The sequence below is a fragment of the Xyrauchen texanus genome, chromosome 39 (genome assembly GCF_025860055.1).
Source record: "Xyrauchen texanus isolate HMW12.3.18 chromosome 39, RBS_HiC_50CHRs, whole genome shotgun sequence".
NCBI classification, from domain to species: Eukaryota; Metazoa; Chordata; class Actinopteri; order Cypriniformes; family Catostomidae; genus Xyrauchen; species Xyrauchen texanus.
In genome coordinates this window covers 4,686,307-4,707,219 of record NC_068314.1, presented here as the reverse complement: position 1 = coordinate 4,707,219, position 20,913 = coordinate 4,686,307, and the positions used below count along the sequence as shown (strand labels likewise).

Here is a 20,913-nt window from a genome sequence, read left to right as displayed (position 1 = left end):
GCTTGATTCATGCATCCTTCACATGACGAATCTGCTTTATTCCAGCCTTGCTGAAGCACCCCCAGATCATCACCGAACCTCCACCTGGTCGTCTACTGGTTAGACTGAGACATGGAGAGGCCTTCAAGCCACAATGTCTCGAGCCAACTGTGAAATTTGATGGAGGATCTGTGATGATCTGGGGGTGCTTCAGCAAGGCTGGAATCAAGCAGATTCGTCATGTGAAGGATGCATGAATCAAGCCACGTAAAGGTTATGCTGGAAGAAAACTTGGGAGAAATGTTGTCAGTACTTTATAGAATAAAATTAAAATGTTCATTTGACTCAAACACATACCTAAATCCAGAGAAACTGATCATTTTGCAGTGGTCTCTTAATTTTTTCCAGAGCTGTAAATGTGTATAGGCTATGTGCTTCAGCTTGTATTTTGCAAAAAACTCTCCATGTGAAAACTTCTATTGGATATTGCTCTGTGTATTTGTTGCGCTCGTATCTTGTTAATGTAACGGAGGACTTGAATACACTTTTTATTCTGACATGAATATTGTCACATTTCACACACATGTTGCGATTCGGATGAGCACAGGTCTTATTAAACAGTGCGTAGCCTATTATATTGCATAAGTATATATTTTAAATACATTTAACACAGCTAGTGTTTACTGTTATTTCGTACTTTGCATGTAGTTTTATGAAGTAAGATACAAATAATTCCATATACAAATTAAAGGCGTCTGATGTTATGGACTGGCCATTGGGAGAATCGGGACTTTTCCCGGTGGGCCGGCCGCTAAACGGGGCTGAACAAGCCAAAACGGCGCCGCGATATGCAGAAGTGGACAGGAAAGTCACTGCACCTACCAACCACACTCCCCAAGCGCTTTATGGACATTTAACTGACATCTGCTCTTTTCTCCCCAAATTAATAACGTGATAGTAATGCTGCATGCAGTGCTCCCCAACTTGTAGTGCGGCCGAGAGAGCCTTTGGGTGTCAGATAGTAAGAGGAGACAAGGATGATAAGCCAATATATACTGACGATTTTCATGCAGTTATTTACTTTATTTCTTCTCTCTCTGATTTTAATACAGTTGTCTGCATCAATCAATCCACCTCTTTTCTGTTACCAACTAGTCCACACAAATAACTTTGGTTATGAAGTTTGTTTATTAATTAATCTATTCATCCATTTTATATAGACTATCTATTTTATGCTTTTCGTTACTATTATTATTATTATTATTATTATAAGACTTGTCTGTTTATTTATAAATAAATAAATAAAACATATCCGGATATTAAAGTTTTAGCCTAAAGTGTAAATATGTAAAGTGTAGCTGTTTAAATTGTATCTGGTGAAATTTCGCGGGTGTCTGCATAAGTCTATAGGATGCTCTAAGCGCTGTACAATTACTCCAGAGCACTCCAGTACTACTCAAGTTAATTCCTTTGAGAAACGGGCAAAAATATGATGAATCCTAAGATGAATTCTATCTACTTAGGCTTAGAATGCTTTTGGGAAACAGGCCTGAGTTTGTAACAATATGGGCCTCCTTTCCCAAAAGCATTGTTAATCTATGTAGATGGTAGAATACAACTTACAATTCATCTTAGTTTTGCAGCCCGTTTCTTAAAATGCTCGTAGATTAGTGAGTACTCTGGAGTAATCACGCACTGCTAAGAACAAGGACACAGACTAATGCAGACACCTGCAGGACAATCATGAAATGACACCTGATACAATCTAAATACCATTAGCAACACTTTATGCTGAGACTTTAATATCAGTATAAGTCTAATAGTAATAACAGGATTATTATTATTATTATTATTAATAATAATAATAATAATAATAATAGTAATAATATTAACAACAATAATAATATTATTATTATAATGAAATACATAAAATAGATAGTCTAAATAGATTAATTAGTAAGCAAATAATGTTATTTGTGGACTAGTTGGACAAGTTGGTAACAACAAAGTAGTTTCATGATTGATGCAGAGGACTGTATAAATTAATATTAAAAAGAGAAGAAAAAAGTCATTAACTTGCTGCCGTGCATGAAAATCGTCCATATATATTTGCTCATCATCCTGCATTTACATTTATTCATTTGGCACACTTTTATCCTCGTCTCCTCTTCCTCTCTGACACCCAAAGGCTCTCTCGCCAGCACTACAAGTTGTGTAGCACCTCAAATGCAGCATCACTGTCACTTATAGATAACGATCGCAAGTTCAATTTTACAATAAAAACAGTCCATGGCTGCTTAATCTTAGCGGTTAAGAGCGTTTTCTACGAGCAATTTTACGAACTTTCGTTATATTTTACGTGCTTTTCCCAAAAGTGCACTTAACATGCACGTGCAAGTACGCGCTTTAAGTGCTACTTAAAAGAGTCGCTGTCCACGTGACAGTGCTGAAGTGTGACCGTATAGTGCTGCTCGTCTTTGTAACGTCATTATATTTGTGCATAACTTTACAATTTGTGATGTACCTGCCTACAATGTTTTTTACTCTTATATATTTGACTTAATTAACTGCATCTTTTTTCAAATCTTTTTATTTTACACAATCTGCTTCTGTAATCAGGTGTAGGCCTATATTTAGTTTTCACAAATTCCTTCCAGGATTAGTGAAGACAGGGGAGGCCCTGTGTGATCCCGCTAATTAAAAGCATTCATTGGATATCAGTCCGTGTTATCGCGGAGCGCAAAATAAGAAGACGTTTAGAAGATGCGCTTAATGGACATTCACCAATAAAATGAAGGTCTGCTCTTTACTCCCGAAAGTGTTAACTGCGCTGTGCGTTTGTCACGTCAGTAATCATTACACACTCTCTTCCAGTGCAGGCGTGTGGATTTAACTAATGTAGCGTTTCGGTCCCGTTGGCCGGTATTTCAGCGATCCGTTCAAGTGTCTTTTAGGGAACAATGGAGGATCCCGGGATGCTGTAAAATCGCAGTGACCGGTCACCGCCGGTAACCTCTCTCACACTCGGGCAGGTCATCTCACTTCAGTAAGCACAGCTAATAGAGTTCAGAGGCACCTCTGAGAAAGTCATCTCAGAGCAACAAGTGATAGCTACAAGGGATTTTTATTCTACATCCTAAACTTTAATCGCACTGATAGACTCAAAGACTATAGTTGAAATCATGACTTATTACTACTTAGTAGGCGAGCTAAATAGTTAACAGTAATTTACTCAATTTTACAGAACAACAATATATAAAATGCAACAGAAGCTAAATGTAATGAAGTAAAAACTACATACAATTTAAAACAAGATAATAATAATAATATTAGCCTATGTATTTTTATTTGGATAAACTAAAGTTCACTGAAACTATTTTGAACATTTTCGATTTTCAATGAAATGACAAACTTTAAATTGAACTGGGCAAGCTATTCTTTACGAATTAAAACATAAACCCTATATATTTTATTTATTTAATTGTATTTAAGATTACATAATTCAAATTGATGGAAATTTGATATGAAATTTTAATATATAAATCTTAAAAATAGGTGTACATATTTTTGGAGTGTTGACACGAATGATCCAGGGGTCTTCTGGTGTGCTTGACTCGGAACTCAAAACTTCAGCAGGCTTTCATAAACCGAAACGAAAGCATTGAACTTGTCAAATCTAATCAGAGCGTTAAAACGCACAAACTCGTCTTGCAGAAACACAAAGCAAAGATGATGTATAAAGTTTACTTTTTACAATCGACATATTTATATTCATATTCATAGGCCTGTTTGACCTATTATTTGTGTTAGAATAGTATAATAAACTATTATTATTTATATTGATATTTTTATATTTTATATATTAATTAAAAATCTATATATTTATTTATATTATTTTATATATTTTATATTAATTTATTTACATTTAAGATTTTATTATTTGTAAATATTTATGTTTATATATATTTTCATATATATATATATATATATATATATATATATATATATATATATATATATATATATATATATATATATATATATATATATATATATATTTATATATTTTTTTTTTACTGTCGGAGCACAAAAGACACAGTCATCAGTTTTGCACGACTCCTGATAGACTTCGTAGTTGTGCGCCCTGTGAATTTAGCGAGTTTGTCAAAAAAATTAAAAATAATAATAATAAAATACAATTGGTGTCGTTCCGCACCCAAAGGCGAGACGCAGCTTGGACTGTGGCGATTCGTTTTAATTGGGGATGAAATTCATTAGAGAAGACATCCATTTAAGACCTTTAAGTTTTCCGCCCATTTTAAAGGTACGAGACTGGATTAATGGCTTATAGCCATACTAAAATGTCATTGTCTCTTTGAAATTTGTCCTGCCTGTCTAACGGGTGTCACACGAGAAGCACTTAGAAAAATGAACAAATAAACACAGATTCCTCAAACTTCATTTAAGGGCATCTAGCCATGATTGAATCGAAGCAAGTGGTGGTTTATGCAAGCTGAAACATACATAAAAATGAGCTCTATCCATATTGCAGACTGACTGGAACAACATGGATTGGAAATGATCTTCTTTGTGCATTGAGGACATATTTACTTGCTCTTTGCATTCTCTCACTTTGTGTGTGCCTCTGAATGTGTGTTTTTCTCTTTTTGACAAACATATGAAGTGATGCTTGGATCATCCTCTCACTCTGAATGGAGGAAAAAGCAATTGTCTTCTTCCCCTTTATAGATAACATTTTGTTCCTTTAATTGAATGCTGTCTTTTTCTCTTTTTTTTTTTCTTTTCTTTTTTCTTGTGCTGGGCCTAAGACTCCTCTGAAGTCCAACAGCCTCCTATCTCCATTGTCAGAGAGAAACTGCTCCTAAAAAGGAAAAAAAGAAAGAAAGGAGCAGGAGAAAAAAAGAACTGTTATTTTCTGTCTTGAGATTCAGTGCACAGGCTATTCAGGCCCGTTGATGAACTCCTTCAAAAAGTTTATTAAGGGTATGAAAACAATGTAGACTAAAGCCTTTGGGCTTGCGGGCAGACAGTTTATAAACTAGCGACCATTGTGCCTTGAAGGCAGATGCATGAATACTTTTGAATGAGGGCTTCAAACTGACACGATGGGGCTGGACAGCAGCCTGTTTAGTGAAGAGCGCTTGTGGAGGAGACGAGCTCAGTGTGTTGTCTGCATTAATGTATATCTGTTGAGTCCGGCTGTGAATCCCCAGTCCACAGAGGTATAAGCACAACATTCAGAATACCAAGTTATTTTTCCCTCTATGCATTTGGGATTTTCTTTGCTGCGCTACCTTGAAGTTTATTTAAAGGAACAGTTCACCCAAAAATGTCTCTCATCATTACTTAACCTCATGCTATCCCAGATGTGTAGGACTTTCTTTCTTTTGCAGAACACAAATGAAGATTTTTAGAAGAATATCTCAGCGCTGTATGTTCACACAATGTAAGTGAATGGTGACCAAAACTTTGAAGCTCCAAAAGCACATAAAGAGAGCATAAAAGTAAATCCATGTCTCCTGAAGTGATATGATAGGTGTGGATGAAAACAGATCAATATCTGAGTCCTTTTTACTATCAGTCTCCACTTTCACTTTCACATTCTTCTTCTTTTGTTTTTGGTGATTCATATTATTTGTGCATATCGCCACGTACTGGGCAGAGAGGAGAATTTATAGTACATAAAAAACTTAAATATGGTTCTGTTTCTAACCCACACCTCTCACATCACTGCTGAGGGTATAGATGTAACTACTGAAGTCCCCATTTTGGTACCCATTCACTTGCATTGTATAGACCTACAGAGCTGCATTATCCTACTAAAAATCTTCATTTAATTTCTGCAGAAGAAAGAAAGTCATACACATCTGGGATGGCATGAGGGTGAGAAAATTATGAGAGAATTTTCATTTTTGGGTGAACTGTCCCTTTAAGTGAACGTTGTTATTTGGCTTTATAGCCTTCAGTAAAGGCAGCTGTCTTGAATATAAAATGCTGGTTAAATTTGTTGTTTGATGTAAATGTTACAAACATATATTCTAAAGCTTCACATTTATGGTGAAAAAGCAAAACAGTCTACTAAAGAAAAAAAAGTTGTCCGTGCAGTGGGGTCCAAAAGTCTGAGATTTATGTTGACTTCTATAGTGCTTCTATTTGGCATTTTCTACCCCCTAAAATCCCTTTTTTAATACAAAATATAGATTCAGTATAGTAATTGTATTTAAAAAATTAAAAAATGATCTTTTACACCAAGGAGTCAATATGGTCAGTTTCACTCACGTTTGATTAGTGACTGAGGAATAGTTCAGAATATTAAATATGTCTTTGTTATTTTGTATCATAACAATCATAGCTGTATATCTATCTCTTTTGGCTTGGCTCTCTTCAATCATCAGAATGAGCTCTGTTGTAGAAGTAATCTGCAACAGTCCCCAGTGGGCACAAACATCCCTCGCTCTGCTCTGCACTGGCAGGTGTCAACATTACCAACACAATTGGCCCTCGGAGACTCACCCCACCGAGACGGCTAACTTTAACTGTGTGAGATGCCATGAAAAGAGCCCCATGAAGAGGTCTTGGAGGGGAGGAGGGAGATTATGCGCTGAGACAGCTATTAGTGGGGATGAGGCTTCTCTAAACAAACAGTAAAGAAACACCCAAGAAAAGATCAATAATGTGTTGGTTTTCTAAGCCTAGCCATGATGGATTTCAACCACGTACTTTTTCTGCTTTATTAGTATAAATGTATTTTATCTCCTAAAATATGTTTTTCTTGATCTTGTAAGTATTGGCAATCCAATTTGGACTCAACTCATTTCATATTCGGCTGATGGTTTGAATGCAGTCTGTGCAGAATTTTGCTTTAGGAGATTATGGGGTGAATTAGAGTAAATCGGGCCACTCTGTAGGTGCCCATGAGGAAAATGGTATTGATCAGAATTCAGCTCAAGAATTCATTGAGTTCTTGGTAATGTTTCATTTAAATATCAACTTGAAGAAATAAAATCAGGCACAAAGGAGACAATTGTTGGCATTCGGTAAGAATACAGAGCTATAAAAAAATGTGGATTGGATAGCTCAGAAAATGATCTTTTTGAGACGTTGTTGTCTGAGCAAATCTGAGCACAGCTTGAAACATTGTTGAGATCTCTGAAACTGAAAAACCTGATAAAGAGGAAGACCTGCTAGACTTCACCGACTATCATTTATTATAAGCCAATAGTGTACTTTTTAAACTTTGAGACATGACAAATTCTGAATTCATAGGGGGCATTTTGGTATCGGTAGGTGTCAAGTCAATATGGTTTTAGGATTATAGGTCTTGTCTTTCATTAGACAAAGGTATTAGTAAAAGGCAAGAGGAGATATTGGTAAAGGAATGAGTTGACATCAAGGTTGCATTCTCATGTAAGTGCTTGTCTTGACAAGAACAACAAGGTTCCCAAAAGTCATTTATCTATCTTTCTATCACCTCCTCTCGTAGATCACGAGTGCTCAGCATTCTATTGTAGTTCCCATGGGGTTTTGACTCAATGTTTTTGTTAGAGAGAACGCAATTTTGGTGTAATTGGTTACTTTAGACTCGTTTCTTGTCACCCACTCAAGATACCTCTCAGAAAACAAATAGAAAAGAAAAGTGTCTCTTGTTTTCTCCAAGGATTTGTGTGAAGAACATCTTCCAAAGTAAGGATTTTGATTGAATTGTCTGGCTTGGGAAAAACATAGCAAAATTTGTGGCTCCCAGATGATGATATCGAACGCAAAGCATGAGATATTCATTACAACACAGTTTCAACAGATAATACTCTAGTCATGGTGATAACCCATTCACATTCACATTCACATTCACATTCACCTTCGGTTTTTGTTTTTGTGTTCACAAGACATAAAAAAGTGACATTATTTCTTTGTTTCATGGTCGACTCTTCTTTGTTTCTGCAAGTGTAATGTTCAGTGTTTAAAAGTTTGTCACTGTTAATTGCCCTAATATGTTTATCATTTAGTCTGGTTTTTTTTCATTAAGTTTCAATGCAAAAGTCTTTTGCTGCAGTTTTAATATTGAGAAAATGGCAGTTTTTGAAAAGCCAGCTGTCTTCGTTCTATCACGCTCTGAAACAATATGCAAAATGATAATAAACAAAGTTATTCTAAAAATGGTCAAAATACAAAACCACGCAAAACTACAACAAGAATATCTATATATCCTTTCACCCATCCTCCATCTGTTTACATTTTAATTAGATCACCTTTATGAACAAACCAGCATATTTAAAGATATTCTTTTATTTTGCTAGTTTTTAGCTTTGTTTTGATTGGATCTGGTTTCTCCCGAAATCTGTGTGGTCTATCTTTTTTGTATATTTATATTTAAACATTGCTTAGGAAAACATTCAGCACGTTGTAATTTTGAGCTCTCTCTGATATATTAAAGGAAGTTCACTTTAAAAGATGCATGCCATGTGTAGCTAGAGCAATATCTTTAATATTGTGGAGAAACAAAAGCATATCTTTTATTCTTTGTTAAAAGTGTATAAAAAGGTTTCTGTTTATCAGATTTATCAATTATCAGTGTCAAAGGAAATTACAGGGTCATAATAATGCTGATTTCTGAATTTGCCCCCTGTTTTCTCCCTGCCTGCCATATGTCAAAGTTTATGACAGCCAAATTATTGTCATCCCCCTTGTTACACCAAGGCGCGTTGGAAAGTACAGCGAGCGTTCGCCCTAATTTTATTACAATGGAGAAAATGCCCCACATAATGTGCAACACTAATTAAGTTTAGAGCTCTGTGCCCAGTCGAAGAGCTGATGAATTAGAGCCATTCACACCACGCACGACTGCTTTAAAATCACCATTAGCCCATGCTACTTACGGCCATAACATTGCCCATTTTATGCCTCTGATCTGCTTTGCAAATAGAATCTTCATTATTATCATTTAACGTGTGGCTGCTCATTTTTAAGGCTGCTCAAAAATACAATAAACATGTGCCGTGGAGTGTTACAAATCAGAAATGTGTTTTTTCTTTCCACCAAGTTAAAAAATACGCAGGCGTTGACCAGTGAGCTTAGCGCGACAGCAAGCGGTGTAGACCAAGCAAGCCCTGTAACTTCAAAAAGGCAAGCGTTCCATTTTTAACTAATGGGTTTATTTAGGCGTCCCCTGTCGTTCTCTCCCTAGGGGAACATGCAGTCTCATTTTAAAATGCCCTTCCGGTCCAAAGACACAATATAGAGCTCTGATCTCTGACTTTACCATCAGCTGCTGTGACTGCTCACTGATGTAAACAAAAAAAAAACAGGAAATATTAAAGACCTCCAATTCATGTGTATGATTCACTGAATCAAAAGTGACGGAATACGTATATGTCTTTAAGTTGAATATGTCCATATAGTTTTCTATCATTGTGCTCTAGTGTCTGAGTGTATCCTCACATAGAAAAGAAAAATCACAAATTACATCTTTTTAATATCTCAATGGATTCTCCTAGACAACATGAGATTAAATGGTGGCTTTTGTCTTCTTTAGAGCTTCATAAGAGATCTAAAAAATGTCTCAGACTGTGCTTAGATTTACCACTATGCCAAAGTTTCAAAAGTAAATTGTCAGGGATTTCAACATGAGCTCAAATGTTTCTCATCAAAGTCTTCCTACAACCGAATGATGCCCATTAACTTATAGTTATATACTTCTGTAATATTATTGGTGATTCATCCATCCAAGTTTTGCCAGACTGATCCCACAATGAAACTGGAAACAGTAGATTGGCTTTTCTTTCGAATCTGTCTGTGTTTGCCGAAATGCGAAACACCACCCCAGTGGCCAAAGTGGCATGTGTTGTAATGGCATATGGGCACATGTGTGTGCTCCATTTTCAGGGTGAAATGTCCACAGAGGGGCACCAAAAGCGAGTGGTGAAGAGAGTAGTTCTCAGCTGTACAGCCTGTAATACAGTAAAGAGGAACGCATATTTTATAAACTGAACCAGTACCACCCAACCCAAACGCCGAACCTAAACCTGACCATCAGACAAGTAAAACTTTAATGATAGAGGGAAAAATGCAACGTCAAATTGCACTCATCACTGATCATGCAAACGTGGTTATTTCCTGGTTTTCATATGATCATGCCACAGGGGATGTTAAACTCACTGGAGCCGATGCAGAAATGTCTGATAGAGGATAACACTAGTCAGTGAGTCGCCATAATGTGACGGATCCTAGTGGTACCTCCCCAAGGACTTTCGTTTTTCCACTGAACTGAAAAGGCAATCATGTGCTCTGAAAAGACAAAAAGAGCATGATGTTATTTCCGTAAGGATAAATCAACAATTAGTATTTGAAATATGGATTTTTGCAGAAGACAACATTAATGCCCTTAGGTTTTTTTCGTCAAGTCCTTCAATATTGCTCTCCAGCGAAAATGCGCACTGGCACTGAGTTTTGTCTGTACTACTATATATAACCAATTCATAATTAAAGAATTGTTTGCTTTCACTCCAGAGCTGTCCTTCAGGCACATAGATCAATCCTTGAGTGCATTCTGTCTGCTATACCTACAGTAAACTCCCTTTATGTTCTGGATAAAACTCTCAGGCACTTTGCAAAGCTCAGAGTTAGTACTTGATTTCCTTTGCATTGCCTGTTCTTGAAGAGCCCTTTGTAGGGGCTTCTACATTATTGGCATGGACCCCTTGGGTTCCCTTTGTGTTTTGTGGTCCTTCTTAATTTTATTACTTTAGCTGTGACCTTAATTAGCAGGGACCAAACCCCAGGAAACAAAATCCCATTAAAAAAAAGGAGGATGGGGACCTGGTGTCAAAAAATAAGCCCCGATCCCTCGGAACAGAGGCAGGTAGGGTGACCCTCAAGAAAACGGCTCAGTGAGGCAACTTCCACGTCTCGTTTAACTTGCTCCCTGTGGAAAAATTAATTCAAAAGCATTCCGTTAAAAATATTCTTGCTTGGGAGCTTCAAGTACATACAATGACAAAGGGCATCGTTTTTTTATTTTTAAATATTATACTACAGCATTGATGAATCAAAATGTAATTATGTCATATTAAATAACGCACACATGTTTTCTCTGGTTTTAAAATCACAGACAAAGTGAATTTTAAAGTCTGAGACCACATTCAAATTCAGATTTTTATTATTTTAATGAAAATAAACAAAGAAAAATATTATCAAAGATTTAAAAGATTTAAAAGAAAGAAAAATGAAAAAGTTATGGCTATTTCTAGGTCACTAATCAAACAAGACAAAAAGATTTCTTTGCTTGGTTGAAGCACTTAAGATACTGATTGTGGCGACATTTTTGCCAAATGCCATTACATGGTTCATTACGTTTATCGCCGCAGTTCCGAGGTGAAATGTCCACTGTGTGGCGCTAAAAGCAAGTTAAATGTTTTTTAAGCATTGCAGGTTTTTTTTAAGGTTAATGCTCTCTCTTGTTTGAAATCAACAAATCCAACCTCCATACCCTAAACCTTAAACTGAAATCTAACCGATAGTGTCAGAAAAAGCGAATTCGAACGCAATTACTGAAGCAACCACAAAATTATCTGTGCTTCTATGACACATTCGGCTCACGCGTCGACTCACTCTTCAGGACTCATAACCAGATAGCATTTTGTGAGGAACACATCGAAAAAGAAGAGTTTATGAATTGACAATTTGCCGTTTTACTTGTTAATTGTGTGAAAGTTAATAAAACTCGTTGTTGCAGCGCCTCCAGTGTTCATTTCACCAGGAAACTGCTGTGATATGCACGTCGGTCCACTTAAAAATTATTTAGCAAAATAGTAACGTGATTCTATGAGATCAGATTTCTCAAATCATGCTGGATAATATGAATAAAAATAAATAAATAAATAAACAAAATCTGGAAATACCAAATTCCAATAAAATCTGAAATACAAGAAAATTTCAATACAGATTATTTCAATTTAGATTGTAATGCTTATAATACAAATTTTAATTATATACAAAATTATAGGCTATATGAAATGTTTTGTTTCTTCACTATATAGACTTCTAGATCCCACAGTATACTTGGGATGTTTATGTAAAAAATCCCAACCTTCAAGTCCTTCACGCTCTCATATTTTGGCATGCCTGTCCCCTGGTGCTGGGGCATAGGGAGTCAATATGTCAGCATTTATCGATACCCCACTGAGCTACGCAGGGTTGTAAGGGGCCTATTCAGTACCTAATGGCCCCCCGAGGTGCAGCATCTATACAGGCTGAAAGCGCAAAGAGGCCCCAGCCCCGCCTGTTGTTGGACGTTAGGCGTGTGTTCCAGTGGCCGCCCTGCGCTTTCACACACATGACAAGAGCTATAAAAGAGCAACGCCTAAGCTGCTTCTTCTGCCCCTCTCTTAAACTTCTTTTTCAATCACTCTGAGAAAGAAAAAAAGGTCTAATTGTTTGTTGTGGGAGCCAAAGATTATAGACCCTCCCCTCCTTTTGCTCTCATTCCTTTCGTCTATTTTCCCTAGGCTCATCTTTCTCTCTGTCGCTCTTGTCATTTCTAAAGGATGTGATTTTTATCCTGAATGTTGTGAAAAGGAACGCACTAAAAGAATGTTCCTGAGAGACTGCTTTTGACAATGGCAGTGAGAAAGTGGAGTTCGATTCGGTAAAAAGGACAGAAAACTACAGCTCAAAGTGAAATTGTTGATTTCAAAAGTTTACATGCATAAATATATGCTTCTAACTCAGTTTACAGAAGTTCGAACCACTTCAGAACAGTAAATTGCCTGCTAAAGTGAGTTAAATGTTCTCTAAACAGGTATAGAGTTTTTAATCGAACAAAACCGACCTCTCTACCCTAAAAATTAAACCTAAACCTAACCGATAGTGTCAATAGAAGCAAATGTGAGATGAAGAATGCAATTGCTTACGTAAGCAACCATGTCATTTGTGCTTATTTGACACTTTCAGTTCATGTCTCGACTAGCATGATATTCTGGACATGTATCCCGGTCATTTGCATCACAAGTTCATCACTCAATCAGTTGAGCTACTGTGCAGTTTTATCATACTCAAACAAGCTTTTAAATGTCGTTGATTTATGCAATGCAAACGTTAAATGTATAAATGTACATTAATTGTAGTACAAATGTTTAGATGTCATTAGATCTTATTTTGTGAGAAACAGAGTGAAAATTTAGTTGACGAACTGATAATCTGCTGTTTTGTGTGTGATTTGTGCGAAGTGAATAAAGGTAATTGTTGAAGCACCTTTAGTATGCAATTCCCCAGGAAACTGCTGCGATACGTGCAACAAGCAATGTAAAAATAATTTTGCAAAAATGTAGGTATAGGGGGCCTTGGTAGCTCAGTAAGTGAAGACGCTGACAACGAATTCGAATCCAGGGTGTGCTGATTGACTCCAGCCAGGTCTCCTAAGCAACCAAATTGGCCCGGTTGCTAGGGAGGGTAGAGTCACATGGGGTAACCTCCTCATAGTCGCTATAATGTAGTTCGCTCTCGGTGGGGCGTGTGGTGATTTGGAAGCCTCCACGCGCACTATGTCTCTGTGGTAACGCACTCAACAAGCCACATGATAAGATGCATGGATTGATTCCTCAGACGCAGAGGCAACTGAGATTCGTCCTCCGCCACCTGGCTTGAGGCGAGTCACCACCACAAGGACTTACAGTGCATTGGGAATTGGGCATTCCAAATTGGGAGAAAAAGGGTTGAAAATATCTGTCGAACTTCATTGAAGAGTTTGAATGTAAACTCAAGCATTGCAGGGATGAGTTTCTGTGTTAGCTTGCAGTCCTTTTTGGTCTAGAATGAGGCTTAAGGGAGATATTAATTCAACTCAATCAGGCAAAATAGTAACTCTCAATGACATTGAAGTAGTAGCACTGTTTTCTGTATTGTGTAATGCCAGACAGCAAGGCTAGTAGAATAATCACATCTCTTTAATATCTCACTTGCTTCTCTGTTTGTTTCATTGAGATTGAAACATAACTCCCACTGTGTTGACATAGCCAATATACCAAAGTGTGCAATCAAAGGGACAAAGATTTCAATATGAACTCAACAATTCTCAAAACATTTTTCCTTCATTCTATCCACATTATTAGTTTAGCTCAATACTCTTTTTGAATCCCAACAATGTTCTCATTTGAGTGTGTTTTCAAGATACAACTGAGGCGGAGGACGAATCCCATTAAGTCTTCTGAGCTTTGAAAGAGTAACATCTGAGCAATAAAATGTTCCTTTGGGTGTTCTCTTTCTCATTGTCAACACTAATCTTGCATCATGGGATACATAAGGATTTTGGGATTTTTAATTCAAGCCTTTTCATGCAATTCTTTTTTACATTTTGTTGTTTGAACATTTCGTCAGATCGGTTTAACTCTGTGGGGGCAGGAAAAGTGTGTTGGAGCTCCATCTTCAACAAGGCAAATTTCTCTGTCAGTTTTTTGATCTCGTTGCAAACTACCACCCCCCTCTCCCTCTGTAGGCACACCAGTATCAAAGGTTCAATCCCTAAACAGACCTGAGGAAACACGGCAAGTTTTATATTCACGCCGTGAGCCAGAAAGATTGTGGAGAGAGGCAGATGGATGTCAGAGATAGCAAATCAGATCGCACGGCGAAAACTGCACTCATTACAGGCTGTTTGGTATTATGATTCCCCTCTACTCCTCCTCATGTGCTCACTTGTGAGTGACAAAAAGTATAATTGCTCCTATGGCTCTGACAAAGGCATGCACAAAATAAACGTGTAAACAAAAATTAAGCAGGGATGCTGTTATTTTTGTCCTGTAGGAATGTGTGGGGGGATAAGGAAGAAAGATATGTTGTCAGCTACACTCAACTGGTGTCATTTGCGACTCTGAGGCTGGTCCTATTGAAAGCCTGTAAAATAGCAAGCATAAGACTTGATTGTAATTATGCTGGAACTAATATGCTTTTCAAAATGAGCCATTATGAGCTAATGCTGCACTGCAAAAAAGCTCTGTCTGTTTTTGTCCCTCTGTCTTGTGTAGTTTGCAAGGTACAGCTGATATTGAGGCCATTGGTTACGGTATTAAAAAAAACGGCTGCATATAATGTTGCCATAATGTTGAGTTAATACTAATTCAAAGGCAATCTGAGCAGATGAGGTTGGAGATGCCTCTACCTCCTTCTCTCCATGTCATGGAAGCTTTTTATTATCCGCTATCCCTGACTAATTCACAGGATTCTGATGATGTCAAAAAGCTGCATTTTGAATTGTCTTTTTTTTTTTTAAGATCTTTGACATATGTTTTGGTTCTTAGGTTTGGTAATGACAGATCGAACTCTATTTTTAGAGGAGCTGTACAAATCACTTTTGATGCTTTTGGCTGATATAATTTAAATGATTAAAATAGATCTCAGTAGTACAAAGAGACTGTTTTAGCAGTGATGTTAGGCAGGGAGTAATTTATCCACAATTATGTGTGTGGGTTTCCCTTTCAGAAAAAGTACTGTAATGGTGTAATGATTCTGTGGTGGTTTCAGATGGTAATACCATGGTATTTTGATATACAATGGTTCTGAATGATTACTAATTCATAAAACATGGTTTGCACTCCAAGGTACTTCAAGGAATACAATGATACATATCCAAAAAACAGAAATACTGTGGTACTTTTTGTAAAAACCAAATGTTCTCTCTCTTTTAGTGGGAAGAATAGTTTTTTATTAAAATGGCTCTATTGACAGGAAAGGAAAAGCTCTTTGGAGTCGAGTTCATCAAGGCTGTATTACCTCACAGCCCTTATAAAAATCGAGAGTTCATAACAAAATTTCCACAAACTTGCGGCAAATTCGCCACTAATTAATTTTCACATGCAAATGAGCTTTGTGGCAAACTTGCGGCAAATTTTCCATTGTTGCTAAAGGTTTGCTGCAGGTTCACCACAAATGGCTAAGGGCAGCAAAAGTCTGGAAAACATTTGTGGCGAATCACAAGCTCATTTGCATTTGAAAATAATGAGTGTCAAATTAGCGACAAAGTTATGGCAAATTTTCTGCTAGATTTTCCAGAACTCTACATTTTTGTAAGGGAGATTACTTCTTAAAAAGCCCCATAGAAAAGAGAATAAACATCAGCAGAGTACAAAAATACAAGTGCTTTGGGGAGGAGTTTTGAAGAATTATATTCAGATTGTGTTTATGTCTGAAGTTAGAGCTAAGACTAATGACTAGCTTTTTGCTAACATGCTAAAAGCCTTCAGTGACTGAGATAAACATTGGGTAATACAAATTAAAACATATAATCCAGTCTGCATTATTATGATCAAAGAAATGCAGAGAAACGTAATGTGATTTAACATACTCAGTCTTTTATCATGGCTGTTTAGCCAGCTCTGATATCACCTTACAGTTAGCATGATTGTTTTTGTAAACCCTCAAAGATGAGTCAAAATGAAAGAACAAAAATGAAAGCACTAGGTAATTGCATAACCATTTTTATTTTAACTGTCATGACTGTAAATAGACATAAGGCTAATGCGTATAAACTAAAAATAGAATTTTTATGTGCAACAACAACAATGCTGTTTTTATAAGCTAGCAAATGTTTGGTAGACTACTAAAAATGCTAAATGTGTATGATGGTGTAAATGTTGCAGATAAAAGCCTCTAATTGGAAGAGATTTGGTTATAGTGATTCATGTATCCAAGAAACACAGAAGCTATTTTTAATGAATACGAACTGCCAATTAAAATAAAATACGTTTATCAGTCTCTAACCCTCAATGACCCATGAGGGTTTGTTTCTAAATGAAACTTGATCTAGAATTCTTCCAAGCATTCAGTATGCACCTGATTTGATGCCAGTCAAATACTCGGCACTAAGTCAACAATTTGTTAAAAATCACATCAAGCCCTGGAGGAAAACACATTCAGGCTGTAGCACCAAATGAATGGAACATAATTAGGCTTTAATTGCCTGATAATTTAGCAGAGGACTTTATCAATATCCCCAGGACCCTCAAATAGAATTACAGCTCTGTTATTGTGTAGTGGATTAGCTAGGATGTAACTTATTGTTTTAAAACAGGGAAGAGTTCTTGAGAATTGACCTCACATCTATGTATTTGGATTTCATTGTGTTCAAGGTGCAAATTAACTGTCTGATTGACCACTGATTATTTTGTCCTCACCATTTCTTTTACACTGTTTAGTCAGGTAAATCAATCTGTGCTCACTTTAGCAGCTCGCAGGGCCAATATGTTTGTAGCACTTTACATGTCTGCCATAACCCATTGGAACCCATTTGGGCCTCCTGTGCCCCTGATAAAAGCTAGCATCCCAATCAGTGGATCTCTTTGGGACAGAGATTAGGCCTGTATCATGCCCCTCTCACAGCTCTATCTCTGCCTGCATCTGTTTCATTACCATAATCCTTCGCTGTTGTCAGGGGGCCTGTTGACCTTCAGTCTTGGACTTGCAGGGTGGACAGGGTAGAGCTTGTGATGTGGCAACCTGACTCTTGTTGTTCAAAAGCCCTCTGCAAATGTATTACGTGCATTCTGTAAAAACAAAAGCAATTAAAAAAAAAGACATGTGGTGGGATTTGAGAGAGTTACAGTGCATTTGTTATTAAAAGTGAGAAGGCTTTGATGCATCATGTGGACATTAAATGTGTTAAAAGCAAACAAAGGGGTGCAAGGGCAGGGTACGCTGGCAGAATCTCACTTCATGAATCATGTGGTGAAACTGTGCAAAAATCACAGCGGCACGTCTTTCCCTCCCCCTCAGGACAGCGAGGTGACTTTGGAAAGTGATCCGTAGACCACTGCGCCAGTCTCGAGTGTCGTCATGGTGTGTTAGCAACAAATTGCTCTGGCGCATCCTCATGAAAACCAACAAAGGGATATCCAGGATATGTACATATTCAACTTTGTATATTCAACATATTTTTGGGGGGTGTGCTGGAGTGCCTGCCAGTGTTGCAAAAAAAATCAATCTTTATTAATAGGGGGAAGATGAAGGAATTGATTTAATGAATGCGGACTCATGTCCTGCGGTCGCATGTAATCCATTGAGAATCATTGAGCTAGAGCTCGGGAGACAAAAAGACATTCTGTGAAGACTGCTCGAGTGGTCTGTAATGATAGTCTCCATATAATCCCCTAATTCCTTGTTTAATTAAACTCTTGAGCCGGTCTGGAGACCTCAGCAGTTTGTTTCGTGTCGATGCAGTTGTCTTGCGGAAGTGAATTTTGTTTCTACTGTTGATTATTTGCACCAATTACTTGGCCATGCAACAAGAAAAATGCAATTGTGGATATGCAAGCATGCACCAATTTACTTGTATATCTACAGATTGGTTTGTCTTTTTTGTTGACAGGTGCCTTGTGGAATGTGCTGTTTTCTTCAGTTGTTAATTTAGTTGCACCAAATACTTGCACATGTACTCAGAAGAATGGATGCATGAATAAGCAAGCATGCACAAGCCCATACATCCACAGTTTGTTTCATCTTTTCATTGATAAGAGCTGAACAGTTGCCTAATGGAATGGGGTGTTTGTCTTCTATTGTCGAATTAGTTGTACCAAATACTTACAGACACACTAAAGAAGTTGCAAATCGCAGTTTGGTTCATTTTTATTGGTATAGTCGCCTTGTAGATTACTTGCAAATTGCAGTTTGGTTTGTTTTTATTGGTATAGTCGCCTTGTAGAAGGGGCTGTTTTTCCTCTATTTTCGATTTAGTTACATCAAACACTTGCATATGCAACTAGACAAATGGATGCGTGGATTTGCAAACATGGACAAACTTTCTTGCATGCCCCCAGTTTTGTTTGTCTTTTTATTGATACAGTTGTACAGTTGCCTCGTGGGAGAGGGTGTTTTTCTTCTCTTTTTTTATTCTATACACTCAACAATTGTACATGCACCAAGAAGAATGGATGCATGGATATGCAAGTATGCACCAATTTACTTGCATGTCAGCAGTTTGGTTTGTCTTTTTATTGATGCAGCTGCCATGTGGAAGTACACATTTTTCTGCAGTTGTGGATTTCACTGCACTAAATACTTGCACCAAGAAGAATGGATACATGGATGGGCAAGCATGCACAAACATAATTGCACACCCGTACACATACTAATATACACACACATGTGCACTCCCACAGGCCTTTTTGTAGCCTCTTTTCTTGGCAGTCTATAAGCCCCAGAAGATTCCCTGGCAGATGGGGGTTTGAGAGAGATGATCAGGCCCTGGTTTGGCGGGCGAAGGGGAATGGAGACACAGTAAAACTCATGTGAAGTGGTCCAGGGTGAGGGAACCTGCTGATCAGCAGTGGGCAGAGAGCACAGATGAAGGCTCAAAGGAGATTTGTCTCTGCTGTGGCAGCTGTGGTGTTGCGGGGGAAGGTGTTTGGAGCCCTTCTTTCTGTCTTTCCCCTGTGGATGATGCAAGACCAAAGGGCCCGAAGCAAGACTCACACACTACGCTGCTTGTTAGCACTTGTGCGTTTTAAGAAAGCAAATGTTGAAGTGTTATTTTTGTGTGTGTGTGTGTGACAGGACCTTTCACTAGCTTTCTGCTGCTGTGAATAGATATGAATAGATGTGGCCCACAAAAAAGTATGATGCAATTTTAGAATGAATTATCATGGTAATGTATGTCAGTAATATATCTTAACACACTCCGTATCTCTCCTTACAAGCGCTTCTCTTGGCTCAATCGCCGAAGTGCTCCGCTTTGTGCTGCGGAAATACTCCTCTGGCTAAAATGCAAACTGCCAACTGCAATCTGCACTTGTCTTTGACTGCATGTTTGAAAAAAGTAATGTAAAATATGTTGTAATATATTTTGAACACTAGGTTGAAACACAAAGAGCAGGATTCAATGGGCCAGAAGTCTCATACATTCTTATTTCAAACACTTGCTGTTGGAAGCTAGCCTCAGGCCGCTACAGAGAGAATAAGGCGGACGTGCTAGAGCAAGGTGTCTGCTGCAGATTACCCTAACCCTCACAGTTACGTCCCTCAGGCCTCTCCAGGGCTCAGTGGCAGGATTATGTGTCTGAAGACTTCTCACATATGAATAAGACCCAATAAAACGGCATCTAGGGCACCGTTGACATGTAGAGATAACAGGGGCATTAATATCGCCATGATAGCCTGTCTCAGTTTTCAGGATGGTTTTTCCTTGATACATTTGTGTTGCACTGCTTACATGCTTGCTGTGCTAACACTTAAAGATGATAGCTAAAATGTTCAATTGCTGTGTGTAAAATGTAAATAAAGAATGTGCCATATTGACTTTTAAAAATGCCATTAAAAATCAAATATGAATAATGAATATGTAGGCAGGAATTAAAAACTGTACTGATGCCCAAAAGCTCTCAAGGACTTATTTCCAAACTGTTTTTTGCAACTAATTCAGGTAATCGTACAGACGACGGTTCGGACATAGAGTCAGAGCCAGACCTGCCCTTGAAAAGGAAACAGAGGCGAAGCCGTACCACCTTCACAGCTGAACAATTGGAGGAACTAGAGAAGGCCTTCGAGAGAACGCACTATCCCGACATCTACACCAGAGAAGAGCTCGCGCAGAGAACCAAACTGACAGAGGCTCGTGTACAGGTGAGACACACGTGCTGACACACCATCAAATTCAAACACGTATGGAAGTACACTATTGGAGTGCACAAATATTCACACTTAGACACTGAGAATTATTTGGGGAGCTGCAAATTAAGGTATGTGAGAAATATTAGATCATCATCTATTTAATAGGTAAATTATTCATCAAAAGAATTTCATTCTTTGTTTAATTGTTCGTTCAGTATTTGTAATCCAATATACTTCCAGAAGACAATAATATGCCTGTACTGAAAAGTTTTTTCCCCCTGGACAGTTTTGCAATGCAATAATTTGCAATTGACATGAAAATGTGGC

The 20,913-nt window shown here is 37.7% G+C and overlaps 1 protein-coding gene across 2 annotated transcripts in view; it reads left to right on the top strand.

Annotated features, from left to right (window-relative positions):
* Window positions 1-20,913, top strand: part of LOC127632517 (paired box protein Pax-7) — a 69,981-nt gene that overhangs the window by 7,974 nt on the left and 41,094 nt on the right. For both annotated transcript variants that reach the window (XM_052111136.1, XM_052111135.1), the window contains exon 5: window positions 20,399-20,598. In XM_052111136.1, the coding sequence (XP_051967096.1) occupies window positions 20,399-20,598 (200 nt within the window). The remainder of the gene's footprint in view (window positions 1-20,398; window positions 20,599-20,913) is intronic.